This window comes from Lynx rufus, unplaced genomic scaffold (genome assembly GCF_022079265.1).
Source record: "Lynx rufus isolate CCGP_SWC_20201006 ecotype Redwood Valley unplaced genomic scaffold, mLynRuf1.p SCAF_5, whole genome shotgun sequence".
Taxonomy (NCBI): domain Eukaryota; kingdom Metazoa; phylum Chordata; class Mammalia; order Carnivora; family Felidae; genus Lynx; species Lynx rufus.
The window spans coordinates 113,108,994-113,123,883 of NW_025814867.1; the positions used below are offsets into that span (position 1 = coordinate 113,108,994).

The window sequence follows — 14,890 nt, forward strand, 5'->3', positions numbered from 1 at the left end:
TCAGAATTCAATTTAAGTAAACTGACATTCTCTTCCTACCAACTCCCTCCTAAAAAGACCTCAAGACATTTTATCCTGCATCAATCCTAATGCACCTTTTGATCTAAAAGGTCTTCTATAAACCATATACAAAAAATCCATTAAATGTCAACTCACTGTAATAATGCCTTTTGGTAGTTTTGGAGTCCTTTCAGGGGTGAGGAGAATCATTTTCTCCATTTTTTAGGATTTTCTGGGTACTTTGAACTAAAATGATTACATTGATTTATATGAACTAGTTTAAATTTGTAACCAGATAATCTCCTGTAGCACCTGGTGGAAATGTTACATGCTTGAAACTAAAACATACATTGCTTATACTAAACAACTATATAATCATGTTTAAAGCACTGGACATCAAAGTTTCAAGCCTAGCTTCGTGTACTATAATTAGTTGTGTCGGGTACTGATGAGCTACACTCCCTCTTTTTAAAAGATTAGTCATGTCACCAATGTAGTCTATTTTCTACAGCATTCTTTCTCAGGTTGCAGTTGAATCTCCATAATTGAATAGTATAAGAATATAAAACTGTCCTTTAATTGTTAATTTTTGCCTGGTAAATAAAATAGAAAATGGAAATATCAAAAACATGTAACTTTAAAAATAAAATCTGAAGATGGAAAATTAAAATTTTATAAGCTGCACAGAGAAAATGGAGTATTAATTACACATATTATATAAATAGTCCATGGGATCTACAGCTTATCCTACACAACCAAAGTTAATATGATCCTAACAATAGTAAGAACCAAATAAGACAGGCTCTCTGCTCCTCTCCATTTGACAGACAGCCACATTTTCTTGAACAGTGCCAGCTGCATCCCTGAGACTTGATGGTGAAGGTTGGAGTAAATGGATTTGGCTGTACTGGTGTCTGATCACAAGGGCTGCTTTTTAAGTCTGGCAAAGTTGATACTGTTGCCACCAATTTGTTGACCTCAATTACATGGTCTACATATTCTGGTATGACTCCACCCATGTCAAACTCAATGGTACAGTCAAGGCTGAGAATGGGAAATTTGTCAGCAAAGTCCATCTCCACCTTCCAGGAGTGAGATCCTGCCAACAGCAAACTGAGTGATGCTAGTGCTGAACATGTTGTGGAGTCTACTAGTGTCTTTACCACCATGGAGAAGGCTGGGGTTCACTCAAAGGATGAAGCCAAGAGGGTCATTGTCTCTGCCCCTTCTGTTGATGCCCTCATGTTTGTGAGGAGGGTGAACCATCAGAAGCAGGACAAATCCCTCAAGATGGTCAGCAATGCCTTCTACCCCACCAGCTGCTTGGCCCCTCTGGCCCAGGTCATCCATAGCAACTTTGGCACAGTGGAGGGACTCATGACCACAGCTGATGCCATCAGTGCCAGCTGGCAGACTGACAGCCCCTTTGTGAAGCTGTGGTGTGATGGCCAAGGGGCTGCCCAGAACGTCATCCCTGCTTCTATTGGCACTGTCAAGGTGGTGGGCAAGGCCATCCCTGAGGCCAAGTGGAAAGCTCACTAGAATGCCGTTATGTGTCCTTATCCCTAATAGGTCAGTTACGGATATGACTTGACACCTGGAAAAAGCTGCCAAATACAAGGATATCAAGAAGACAGTGAAGCAGATACTGCAAGATTATCTCCTGCAAATTTAACAGTAATCCCCACCCTTCCATCTTTGATGCTGGGATTGGCATTGACCTCAATGACTACTTTATCAAGCTCATTTCCTGGTACAACAATGAATTTAGCTACAGAAACCAATGGTGGATCATATGGTCCACATGGCCTCCAATTCAAGGAGTAAGAGCCCTCTGAACCACAAGCTCTATTAAGAGCACAAGAGGAAGAGAGAAGCCCTCAGCTGCTAGGGAGTCCTTGCCCCAGCTCAGCCCCAACTTACAGAGACTGTCATGACCTTGGCATCGATGTTTCCATCCCAGGCCCCTGAACTTTGTCATATAGCACCAATAAAATACACTGTGCCCAAAACAAAACAAAACAAAACAAAACAAAAAAAAAAAGGAGGGCAAGAACAAAGTAACATACCTAGACATTTCAAATATTTAAAGAAGTAGACATATGTACATATTGGAAATGTGAAAAGGTTTTATGCATTTTAGCCCAAGATATACCTACCTATCATGTAAAGATTTATTAAGCCTCCAGGTAACAAACACAGCTATATTCTTTTCTGTATATATTTGATATTCCTGATATTTCAAAGGTCAACCAAAGACATTTGTCATTCTTCAAAGGAAATCCTAAATAATAGCCTAAAAATAACAGCCTTAGAGCAAAGTATCTAACTCACTTTAAGAAAGTAATGATTAAGCTACCTTCTCAGCATTAAGATAGATTTCCTTTCAAATTACAGTTAAGAATATCTTCTCTCATAATAGGAAAGGCTTTTAACTTTTCCGTATAAAGAAAAGCTGTGAATCCAGCAATTTTTTTTTAAATCACAATAAAGCTTTGGCAGAAAATTATTTCATGATGGATATGAATCTGTTGAAAACATAAAAATCATAGAACTTAAACTTTTTAAAGATTTCAACCCAACAGTGAAGTAGTTTCCTAATAAACTGCAATGAAGGCGTAAGTTAATGTATGGAAAACAATCTAAAAGTTGTCACCAAACAGGTTTAATGAAAGGCTTTACAGATATTAAAAATGAAATTGGCATAGTCAACATAAAAACAATTACAAAGCTGTTTATTATTTTTAATTAAGCGAAATGAAATAATTTGTAACTTTTGAGCAGGATTTTTTTCTGAACACACTTCAAATTATAGTTAATAACTTACCTAAATTTTGAAAACTGTAATTAATAGTGACTTAAAAAGTATGCTTGATATTATAGTAATGGACAGCATTATACAGCACAGATTATTTTATAAACTTGTGTAAATTAAGCTATTAGCCCTTTTTAGTACACTCTGATTATAAAAGACCTACAGAGAAAAAAAAGTAGGGGCATTTTTACATGAGAAAGATGATGCAAAGCCTTTAGTTAATTAAAAAATTGAAGTTATAAAAAAATTGAAATTTTGTGTGACACTCAAATCTCCTACCGATTTCAGAAGTGTAGACTCTAATGAGAGAAAACACTCTCCAAAGGCCTGAGCTAGAAGGAGAGCCATTCTAGATTTCTAAGTCAGCCTGACTGTACACTAACTTTGTTTAAACCAAAAGCCTGATTTATGGCTCACCAAACATACACTGTATACTGATTTTATAAATGAGTTGCCTAATAGAAAACCATCTGTCCTTGCAATATTGATCAATGCTCCTGTTCCCTGCATTCCTTGACCTTAAAACTTGTGATTCCTGCTTATACGCTAGTCTATAATCTTTTGAGCTTTCGTAAGATGTAAAAACATATATAACCCTGTAAAAACTGTTTATCACCCAGAGCACTTTCTTCCCTGTGAAGAGTGTGCTTCCCAGGCAGCTGTTCTAACTTGGGCTTCAATAACACTCTCTTTCTTACCTTCAGAGATTCTTATATACAAGGTTTATTAATTATGCATCAGCAACTCTTAATTTTAAATAACATTTTATATTTGGAATATTCTCATGATCGCAATAAAAAATTAAATATATCCTTGCTTTTAGTAAATTCATTTCACAAAACTAAAACAACTTTAATACTTATAATGCAGTCTCAAAATTATTAGTAAATATCTTTTCCATATATATGGAAAATATTTAAATATCTAAAATTAGTTATAAGTAGTCCTTAATCATATTGTCAAAATAAACTATTAACAAAAATGGTATGTCAATTCTTAAATTGACATGTGACAGTAGGAAGTCACTAAACTGCAATTCTATACCTGATAATTTGTAGGACTTCTGGAGCTGGGCCAGAGGAGGCTTGTATCTCAGTTAAGACAAAAGCTTTGCAGAGGTGGTTCTGGTAACTGCCTTAAGCAATTCTTTTTTTTTTTTTTTAAGGTTATTTTTGGGAGAGAGAGAATACACGTACATGTGAGCAGGGGAGGGGCAGAGAGAGAGAGAGAGAGAGAGAGAGAGAGACAGAGAGAGAGAGGGGGGAAGAGAGAGAGACTCACCAGCAGGCTCTGCACTGTCAGCATGGAGCCTAGCCTGACATGGGGCTTGATCTCACTAACCATAACATCATGACCCGAACTAAAATCAAGAGTCGGATGCTTAACTGACTGAGCCACCCAGGTGCCCGGGCTGTAAGCAATTATTCTATTAATAAGGAGGGTTTTACTAACAAGAAATAAGAGGCAAGGTAACCTCTTCCATTTTCTACTGTCCAGTACCAAAGAAATAAACTCGACTAATCAAAACCAAAGGGAGGGATTAACAAGAAAAAAAGAAAAAACACAAACTTTCCATTCCACATAATTTCCACATAATAGCCTCAAAATCCTTACCACTTTAAACTACTTTGGTACAAAAAGTCATCTGGAGAGGTTGTTAGAAGACTGCTGGGCACCACTCCCAGAAATTCTGATTTAGTGGGTCTGAATCAAAAAATTTGCATTTCTAATGATTCCCAGGTGATGTTGATGCTGCTAATCCAACCACCACATTTTAGACAGAACTCCTTTAGACAATCCTTTATTACCGAGGTACCCCAATTTAACCATTTTTCTGCTGTTGGACATTTATTTCCAATGATATGTTCCTGTAAATAATATTTCAGTAAACACCTCCTTATATAATTAGAAATAACCTATAAGCTTTCTAAGCTTGATACATATTGCTCTAAAATATGGCCTCCACTCCTATCACTGTATATGGAGCATCAGCTCTATCAACTTTGAGTAATACAGAGTATATCATTTATTATTTTAGTAAAATTTTATAAAAGTTATTCCATTTTAGTTGGCATTTCCTTGATTGCTGGTGAGAATAAACCTTTTTCCACTTATGCATTAGCAGTTTGTATTTTTGTTTATATTGTTTCACTTTTTTTTTCCCTAATGAGTTAGTGTCTAAAATGCTGATCAGCTCTGGGGCGCCTGAGTAGCTCAGTTGGTTAAGCTTCCAACTCGGGCTCAGGTCATGATCTCAAGGTTCATGGGTTTGAGCCCCGCATCAGTGGGCTCTGTGCTGATGGCTCAGAGTCTGGAGCCTTTGTAGATTCTCTCTCCCTCTCTCTCTGCCCCTGACCTGCTCACACTGTTTCTCTCTCAAAAATAAATATATACAAAAATTTTTTTTGAATAAAATGCTTATCAGTTAAAGCATTCTCTCACATCTTTTTGTATCGAATTTTCTCACTTGCCAATATAATGTATCACTGTTTATTTTGTTTGACATAGGGAGTTTGAAAATTAAAAGTAATCCAGGGGCACCTGGCTGGCTCAGTCAGTTAAGTGGCCGACTCTTGATTTTAGCTCAGGTCATGACCTCTCAGTTCATGAGTTTGATCTAGCCCAGAGCCTGCTTGGGATTTTTGCTTTTCTTCTCTCTCAGAGCCCCTCCTCCACTCGTGTGTTTGTGTGTGTAGAGGGGGAGGCGGGGGGATGTGCACATGCTCTTCTTGCTCTCAAAATAAACGTTAAAAAAAAAGTAATCTTGGGGTGCCTGGGTGGCTCAGTTGGTTGAACGTCCGACTTCAGCTCAGGTCATGATCTCATGGTTCATGGGTTCGAGCCCCACATCGGGCTCTGTGCTCACAGCTCAGAGCCTGAAGTCTGCTTTGGATTCTCTGTCTCCCTCTCTGCCCCTCCTCTGCTTGTGCTCTCTCTCAAAAATAAATAAACATTAAAAAAATTTTTTTAAAGTAATGCAGTTTACTGGTCTTTCCTGATACTTTCCATTGCTATCATGCTTAGAAAGTGGTTTCTCATCAAAACAGAATAAGTCATATTTAGCTAGTTTAGTTTTGTACTTTTTAAAATCATTTGTTACTGAATTTTAATTATTTTATTGTAACAATGAGATAAGTATCTAGCTTTTTGTTCCCTCCAAATTGTTAACCAATTTCCCCAAGTGTTCCTTTCTATAATATGGAAAAAAAAAAAAAAAAGAATATGTAAAAATGCCATCACATTCAAGGGTTAAAATCACATATATATAAGGGTCTACTTCTGGATGATCTATTCTGTTTCACTTAAATGTTTAGTAAGTATTACATTAGTATGACACTGTTTCAAATTATGTGGCTTTATCAGTACACTGACATTTGGTAGGGCAAGCCCTACCACATCAGTCTTGATGGGCAAACTCAAGTCTATCAGGGTCTCAGTTCTCACAACTGTAAGTTGGGTCTATGCCTACCTTTGAAGCTTGCCTATGAGGAATTAACTCAAAGTACATATATGAAGACACTCTGAAACTATAAAGAACTAAACAGCTCTAAGTTATCGTCTATTTCTGACTATATTATTATAGATGACCTGTTAAAATGATACAAATAATTCACAAGTAGAAGCTAAAATCAATACAACAAGGGCACCTGGGTTGGCTAAGCATCTGACTCTTGATTTTGGCTCAGGTCATGATCTCATGGTTCCTAGTTTGAGCCCTACATTGATTGGGCTCTCCACTGACAGTGTAAAGCCTGCCTGGGGTTCTCTCCCTCCCTTTCTCTCTGTCCCTCCCCAGTTCATGCTCTCTCTCACTCTCAAAATAAATAAAAACATCATTAAATAAAAATCAATGCAACAGATACTTACTGGTTATGAATGAATACTACTAAGTTACACAAAATGACTAATGGACCAAACATTGTTATATACATTTTCTAAGTAAAAAATATTCCTTCCAAGTTCATTTGAGCAAAAGAAAAACAAGTTGGTGCCTGTCTGTTAATCAAAGACAGAAAAAAAGGGATGATGAAATAATCCTTATATCTACACAAGATTTCAGTTTCTCAGAGCTGTGGAAAAGCATCACAAGGCTAGTTTTACAAGTAGAGTCCATTTAATTTCTTTTCTTAACCCCTTTATTGTCATTCCACAAAGGAAAGATATGAATAGAATGTGCATACAAACCTTAGCACCAAGCTAAGGGTATAAGCAAGGAAGGGACAGAGACAGGGAGACACAGAATCTGATGCAGGCTCCAGGCTCTGAGCTGTCAGCACAGAGACTGATGCGGGCCTTGAACTCACGAACTGTGAGACATGACCTGACCAACTGGGCCACCCAAGCACCCCTCCTTAGCACCATTTCTGTTCCCAAAATGCAGACACTGGTCTTACTGCCTGTCCTAATACAGGAAGAATTCGGACAACAGAAAACACTCTCATTCAAGGAAGTCTTAAATTAGAAATAAATATCGTACTGACAAAGTTAGCACCTAAAAGGTATTGGTACTGCCCCCTAAAATAGCACGAAAGGTCCTAGATTATATGTATGGTACACAAAATCATACGATTTTTTTTTTTTTTTTTTTACCTAGTAGCAAAGACATTACACAATACTTTTTCCAATTCCCTTCATTAATCAGGGTTAGAAGTAAGGCTTAAGAGCTAGGTCCATAAGTTTAACTTTCTGGCTAAGTAAATTGTAAACTTACTTTAGTAAATCACTGGTTTCCTGTTCACTGTCTTGTGTTGTATCCAAAGAAAAGGAATCTGAGGGCTCTGCTGAGTTGGACTCCGGTTCTTCTGCTGGAAGCGCCTGGGTTCCCAGGGAGCCACCGAAAATCTCCCTTTCTCTTTTGACCCCTTCCTCAGGACGGTCACTGGGATTTTGTAAGTCTTTCTCAGTTTTGTCATGGTCATCCTTGAAAGAAGACTGCTTGGCATCACCAAGAGATGATTTTCCTGAGATATTGAATAAGTTACCAAGAAACTGAAAAAAGCTTTCCTTCGGCTGCCTATCACTTTCTCCTATTTTGGTATCTGAAGTGGAGCGGGAGAGGTCATTTGGCTTTTTGGAATCTTCCTGCATTGGAAGAGCGATTAGCTTCTCAGCATGGTTCCTTTTGTGCTCACTTTGGGGAATCTTTGAAAACAAGATAGAGAATTATAAACATCATCATTTAAAAAATAACACAGATTGACTAATAACCTATTATATGACACACTGTGTGCCAGAGGCCAGGGATACATTTGTAAGACTGATGGCTTCTGATTCCTCGGGCCCTTTACAGTCTAATGAAGGGCATGGTCAGCACACATTAAAGCTGTATAGTAAACGTCACACAGAGAGAGAAGTACCGCATGAGTGGGAAGCCAGAACAGGAGTAAGCAGTCCAGGTTTGGTAGCAGTGACAGCAGAGGAGGTTAACTCAGAGGATGATTCCTAGAAGTGCCCTTTGAAGGAGACCTAATATGTGACTCTGTGATGCTTATGCATCTCCCTCCATCCCCATCTCTCATCTCCTCCTCCTCCCCTCCCCCCAACTCTATTTAGTGATGTGTCAGCTTCTAAAGAGTTAAAGATGAACGGAGTTTGGGTACAAAATGAGAAGAGTGAAAGATGTGTATGGAGAGGTAAGTAAAGGGACAGATCATGGCATACGTTATGTATATTTAAATGCGGCTTTCATTACTCTGAGCTAATGGACAGTACTTTCAAGCACTCTGGACCATCAGACAATACCTAAATAGACCTCATTTCGGCACTGTGCTAACCCACGAAGCCGCCACATTGTGTAAAACTGTTCCTCAATAAGATGAGGAAAGACAGCAACATGGTCTATCAATTCAGAGGAAAAGTCCACTATCCTTAATAGTAAAACACAAAACCCTGAGATGTGCATTAATGCAAAGCCTGGGCAGTACTGGGAATTCCTGCAGATGTTAAACAGTTCTGCAGGTGTGTTTCACCTGCTCATAGTTAAGTTACTAGGAAAGCAAAGCATATTCATGTGCACTCTCTGTGAGGAAAGACTGAGCTGCTGTATCGACATTCCATGTCACACTCTTTCCTTTATGCCCATGTGCCAACTCAGCCTGTGCCTGCTCACCTACTTGTAAAAGGAATGTCTGTCTGACAGTATCTGTCAGACGTCAAGCTCACTAGTTCTCATAAAAGGAAAGCTCAAGTGCGAGTCAGAGAAAGGTCGGTACACCAAGGTAAAACCACCTTAGGGCACTGTACGTTCACACGATAAAGTTTTATTAAGAGGCTGATCTTCAAGCAGGCAAGAGCATCATAATTATAATGTTATTTAACTTGTCCCATATTTTAATCCAAATTCAAAACAGTTTAAAGAAGTGTTCCACTAACTGCTAATAAAATTTAGCATATTCAAGCTTGAGAAAATGTTTAGAACCTATAAGCCCTGGAAATTAATTTCAAGCAAACAGTATTTTAAGTTTGTTCCCACCTTGGGAGTCAGAGGGTATTTTTGAGGAAATACACAGATAGCATTCTTTTTCTATGTGTCAGGAGCTTAATAAAACTTGTGAGTCTCTACATTTAGAATATCATCAACCTTCCAGAGTCACTCAAAGTCTCACCTTTTACTGGTTTCAACTGCAACTTGATCCCACACATCGCCACCTCATCCCTCCAAGTTTCTGCTCATCATGGGAGCCTGCGTTATAAATCAGTTGTGCCCTCTCCTCCCAAAAACAGCATAAAGAGCCTCTTAGTTTGGCAAGAGAAATGCTAGCTGACATTTTGAAAATGCTTCTGTGTATGAAGATATACATTTTTTTGTTCTTTATGCCATTTAATTTGTTGTAATTATCAGCTACAACATTTCTTCCTGTCAAAAGGAACTAAGACTGTAACATGAACAGAATGGTGATTTTTTTTTCTATAGTTAGTATGAATGACTGCTCTTCCTGGGTAGCTATTTGAAGGGAGTAAACTATAGGCCATTCATTAGAATATTGTAAATATTCTTAAAATGCTTTAAAGATTCACAAGAGTCTTATAAAATTGGGCAATGGATTTGTTTTAAAACCAGGAAAATTAAGAGAATATGGAGATTACATTTTTTGACATCAATAAAATCCCAAGAATAATTTCTGTCAAAAATACTATATAGGCATCTGACTCTTGATACCGGCTGAGGTCATGATCCCAGGGTCGTGGGATCGAGCCCTGTGTTGGGCTCCGCACTTACCATAGAGCCTGCCTGGGGTTCTCTCGCTCTCCCCCCTGCCCCTCTCCCCTGCTCACATGTGTGCACACACTAAGGAAAAAAAAAACTATTTCACTGCCTCAACTATCATTTTTTACTTGATAATTCCTTTCAAAATACTGTAGACTGCTTTCTAAACAAAAAAAAAGATATGTTTGCTAAGTGAAAGCATTTACACTTAACCTTTTTAGAGTTATACATAATTTTTTAAAACAATCGTTTGTTTTTCCTTCCCATTTTCAGTATTTAAGTATATATTTTTTTAATTTTAATGTTTATTTATTTTTACAGAGAGAAAGAGAAAGAGCAAGCCAGGGACGGGCAAAGGGAGAGGGGGAGAGAGAGAATCCCAAGCAGGCTCTGCGCTGTCAGTGCAAAGCCAGACCCGGGGCTCGAACTCATGAACTGTGAGATCATGACCTGAGCTGAAACCAAGAGTAGGACACTTAACTGAGTCACCCAGATGCCCCCCAATTTTCAGCTTCTTTGCTATTCTAGAATCTCTGTATCTTCAGTTTACTGAAGAGCATTTTTTTTTGTCCTTAGATGTCTCCATTGTTTAATTTCTCCCTAAATCTCATGAGAAATTTGTTTATAACAAGAAAAAAAAAGTATCTAAATCTAGAAACAAAAACTAGCAGAAAAGTGTACTGCTATTCAAAGTAACACAATAAATTCTATATTTATATAATTAAAATTTTAAGTCTGATCTGAAACAGCTGCTCTTTCCCCTCAGCCTAAACAACAATAAAATTCAGCCTGCCACAAGCTAGGGCCAGTGCTGCCTGCCAGCAGGACTGTCTGCCAATGTTCCAAGGAGTAGAATGAAAGCAGTCAGGATCCAAGCAAACAAAACATCAATTCCAGTTGTTCTCAAAGATGTTGGTATTCTGAACATAACATACAAAGGCTACTGACGAAGGCATATGTTATCTGGGGAACTGGGACATTTTTTTCCTTCATACACGATTTGTTGCAATGCAGTGCCCTTAGGTCAATTTCATCCATCTCTCTACTCTCTTTGCTATGTCCCCAATACATGGAAGCATAGGAAAGCATTAGGGACACTGATTAGTGAAATGTAGCTTCAGCCTCAACGTGCTTATAGTTTAGGCAAGATGGTTATCACTGTGCCACTGTGTGGGGCTTAGAAGAGGTATGCACACAATGGAGGATACAATGAACTTGACTGGGGATGGGGAGAATCCACTGCAAGGAGGAGGGAACATCTGAGCTTGCTCCTAAAGGCTGAGAAGAGCATCCTAGACACACAGTATAGTATGTTCTAAAACAGAAGTATGAACTGTGTTTGTCATGGCAGTGGTGAGGCTGAAGAAGACTGGGGTAAAGAGAATAGAGAATGAGGTTGATAAGATGACTCACAGAAGCAGAGGGAGAGGGACAACAAAGTCAGAGACAACTAAGTTTTCTAAAGTGGGCAACTATTTGAGTAAAGTCAAAAAATGGATACGGGAAATAGGAGAGGTGAGATTAGGGCCTTTGTGGGGTTGGGAGGAGATAAGGCAACAAATTACTTAGATGGCAAATACATTGAATTTTTGGTCCCCTGGTGATGTACAAGTTGAGATGTCTGGAAAATACTCAGAAGCATAGTTTAAGAATGCAATCTGGCAAAACACAGTGTGTGCAGGATAAAGGGGGGGGCCAACAAAAGAGCCCTCAGGAAAAAAGATTTTAAAAAGGTGTAAATAGAGAAGAAATGACTGAGCAATGGAAAAGGCAAAAACCAGACCAGCTCATCCCTCCAGAATACTGGTTGCAAAGGACAATGAGGATTTCTAAAAGCAAATGGGGACGAAATGACAAATGCCAATGTGAGGGCAAGAAAGGTGACTATCCTCTCCCACTGTTCTTCAAAAACATTAGGTACACTCATACCTCAGGAATTGTACATCTACTCTTTCTGCTTAGAATGTTCTTCCCCCACATAGCTGTATGACTCACTCCCGTTCAGACCTTTATTGGAAAGTCATCTCTTCATTGAAACCTTCCCCAGTCATGCTAAAATAGTAAATTCCTCCACTATGAAAGTGCCAGTATGCTCTCTCTGACTTTTCTCCTTTGTACTTGCCAATATCAAATACACACACACATACACTTATATTATTTAATATCTGTTTCTTCCTATAGAAAGTAAAAACTGCAAGTGCAGGGATTTTTGTCCATTTTATACAGTGTAGTGTCTCTAGCACTTGAAATGTTCCTGACAATAAGAGGTGCTCTCCAATAGTGGTTGAGTTAGTAAATGAGGAACTAGGACTATAGAGAAGCCCTAAGAATGCAGAAGAAATAGTTGCAACAACTCAGGAACTTGCGAGTACAGCCTCCAACTCAAGGTGTTAAGCCAGGAGTAGTAGCTAGACAAGGGAATAGGAACAGTCCATAAATAGAAGGGAGCACTCTGAGAAGATTTTAAACTAAAAAAAAAAAAAAAAAAAAAAAAGGAAGACAGAATATGAGAGTTTAAGGTCCAAGACAGAATAGATGTATTTTTTTAAAAATTTTTCTTTAATCTTTATTTATTTTTGAGAGAGAGAGAGAGAGAGACAGAGTACAAGTGAGGGAAGAACAGAGACAGAGGGAGACACAGAATCTGAAGCAGGCTCCAGGCAGCTGAGCTGTCAGCACAGAGCCTGATGTAGGGCTCAAACTCACGAACCGTGAGATCATGACCTGAGCCAAAGTCAGACACCCAACAGACTGAGCCACCCAGGCACCCCTAGATGGCTTTTTGATCCTGTTCTGTGGATCGGCTCTGCACCTACTGGAAAGGGAGTAACTGCTATACAAGAGAGAAGGATGGCAGGTTCCAGAATAAAAAGCACAAAGTAAGATGGAGACCAGTATAGTCTCTAATACTTCTAATAATAATAAAGGGCAAGTATTATCCTTAGAGAAGAGTAGAGACATTTCCCCCTTCCAGGTAAAGAGGTAAGGAAGTGGCTAAGACCTGAGCAATGCTGTGAGGGGAGAAGCCAAAGATCAAGGTCCAACAAGTGGCTGTGACCTCAGTAAAGTGAGAGGAGAGATAACAAGCCAAAGGAGGGACACATAGGTGGAGCTGGGATTTGGGTTCCCCAAAGAGAGAACACCTGGAAGATTGTTTTTGGGGAATGTAGTAGTAATTGGCTGAAATGGGTATACCAAGTAGCAGTTAGGGTCAAGGCAAACTTGAAAGCATTCACTCATTCAGTAAATAATGAACAAAAGGATACCATTCCAGGTGTTTAGATGCAACAGTAAAAACAACAAAACAAACAACCACCAAGAGCACTGCTTTCATGAAACCCACATTCTAGTGATGTAAGAATTTGTTTGCAGGTCTAACTAGTATTGGAGTGTATCACCTCCTATGAGCAGTCTATAGCAGGGAACAGGTGGCAGGTGCTGTCCCAACATTGTGATTAGCACAGGACATAAGGTCAAAAAGATCACGGGGTAGAGTGTGTCACCATAGAGACTGTTGAGTGGAAAACAGTGAAGAGCCAGGTGACTCTTCCTTTACTGTGTCAAGCATCTGACTTCATCATCCTTTCTACCTCAGACTCTGCCTTTACTGCACATAGCAAGGGTAATACTTCAGACACCCTGACTCACAGATCCTTAGCGCCCTCAATTCCAGTGACTTCCACTGCCACTTTTCTTTCCTCTTTGGTTAACTCTGACCCTAGTGGTTACCCATGACTGTGTCACCTCTGAAACTCCATCTCAAGCATTCCCCAGTGTCCCCACCTTCTCATCTTTCCGGCTGTCTTACCACACTGTCCCCTGCCTCATCACAGCTTCTGTCCTCTCTTACACTGTCCCTTTCAGTTCCCACAAATTTTCCTGTATTTTCTATCTGGCCCTCAAATGACGAATAACCTCCAAGTCTCTTTGTTTTATTCCTTGGCCATCCCCACCCAGAAAATTTCCAGTTTTATCTTTTCTGCCTAAGCGAATGAGTCTTGCTTTAAAAAGCCCCAAGTATATGCACGCTATGCAGATACAGGCAGCCAATAATTCACAATTTACAGCCTCTGCTGGAAATCTGTCTGTACTCTTTCCTCATTTTCCACAGCAGCTACTTCCCACCTCTCTTACTCCCTTCACTATCCCACAGACTTACTCAGCAGAGCCCCCTACCCTCTCTCATGCAGATGATCCCTCACAGCTCTGACTCTAGCAGGATCTGTGCGGCTTCCTTCACTGATGCTCTTCATGAAGGAAGGACTCCTCACCCAAGGCGAATTTCTCCACCACGGCACCAGTTGAGTCCTTGTTGTCTCCTTGGGAATTAAAGTTCCTCATCTGCCCCTTCTGTTAGCCCACCATTCATAAGTAAATGTCCAAGGAAAGCCCTCTCCACTCTTTACTAACAACCTCCTCAAAAAAGGATTCCTAACTCTCACCATCTTCTTTCCCCTTTCCTCCCAAATCACTCCTTAAGCGCTTGCATAATCTAGCTTCCTCCCCAGTTGTGCTGACCACAATCTCTAAAATACACCGTCCTACTTGCTAATACACTTTCCCCCTGCCTCGTCCTGCTCTTACATGAGTGTCTGCAGAATGTGAGATTTATCCCTTCCTGATAACCAATCTTCCTTTGGCTTCTATGACATTACTCTGAGATTTACCTTCTTCTCTAAACTTTTTCCATCTCCTTCCAGTTCACATCATTCTAGCCATCCCTTATGTAACATGTTGCTCCAATTTCCAGCCTAGGACTGCTTTATCTTCATGATCATCTTATCAGGTTTCATTTCCCACAGATTAATCAGAGGATTCCCAGATTTTTATTTGTAGCTCAGACAGTATATCTGATATATTAGTTATAA

General features: G+C 39.3%; 1 protein-coding gene across 1 annotated transcript in view; it reads right to left on the reverse strand.

Annotated features, from left to right (window-relative positions):
• Positions 1-14,890, reverse strand: part of CRYBG3 (crystallin beta-gamma domain containing 3) — a 129,674-nt gene that overhangs the window by 86,220 nt on the left and 28,564 nt on the right. The window contains exon 3 of the mRNA XM_047099826.1: positions 7,527-7,957. Coding sequence (XP_046955782.1) covers positions 7,527-7,957 — 431 coding nt within the window. The remainder of the gene's footprint in view (positions 1-7,526; positions 7,958-14,890) is intronic.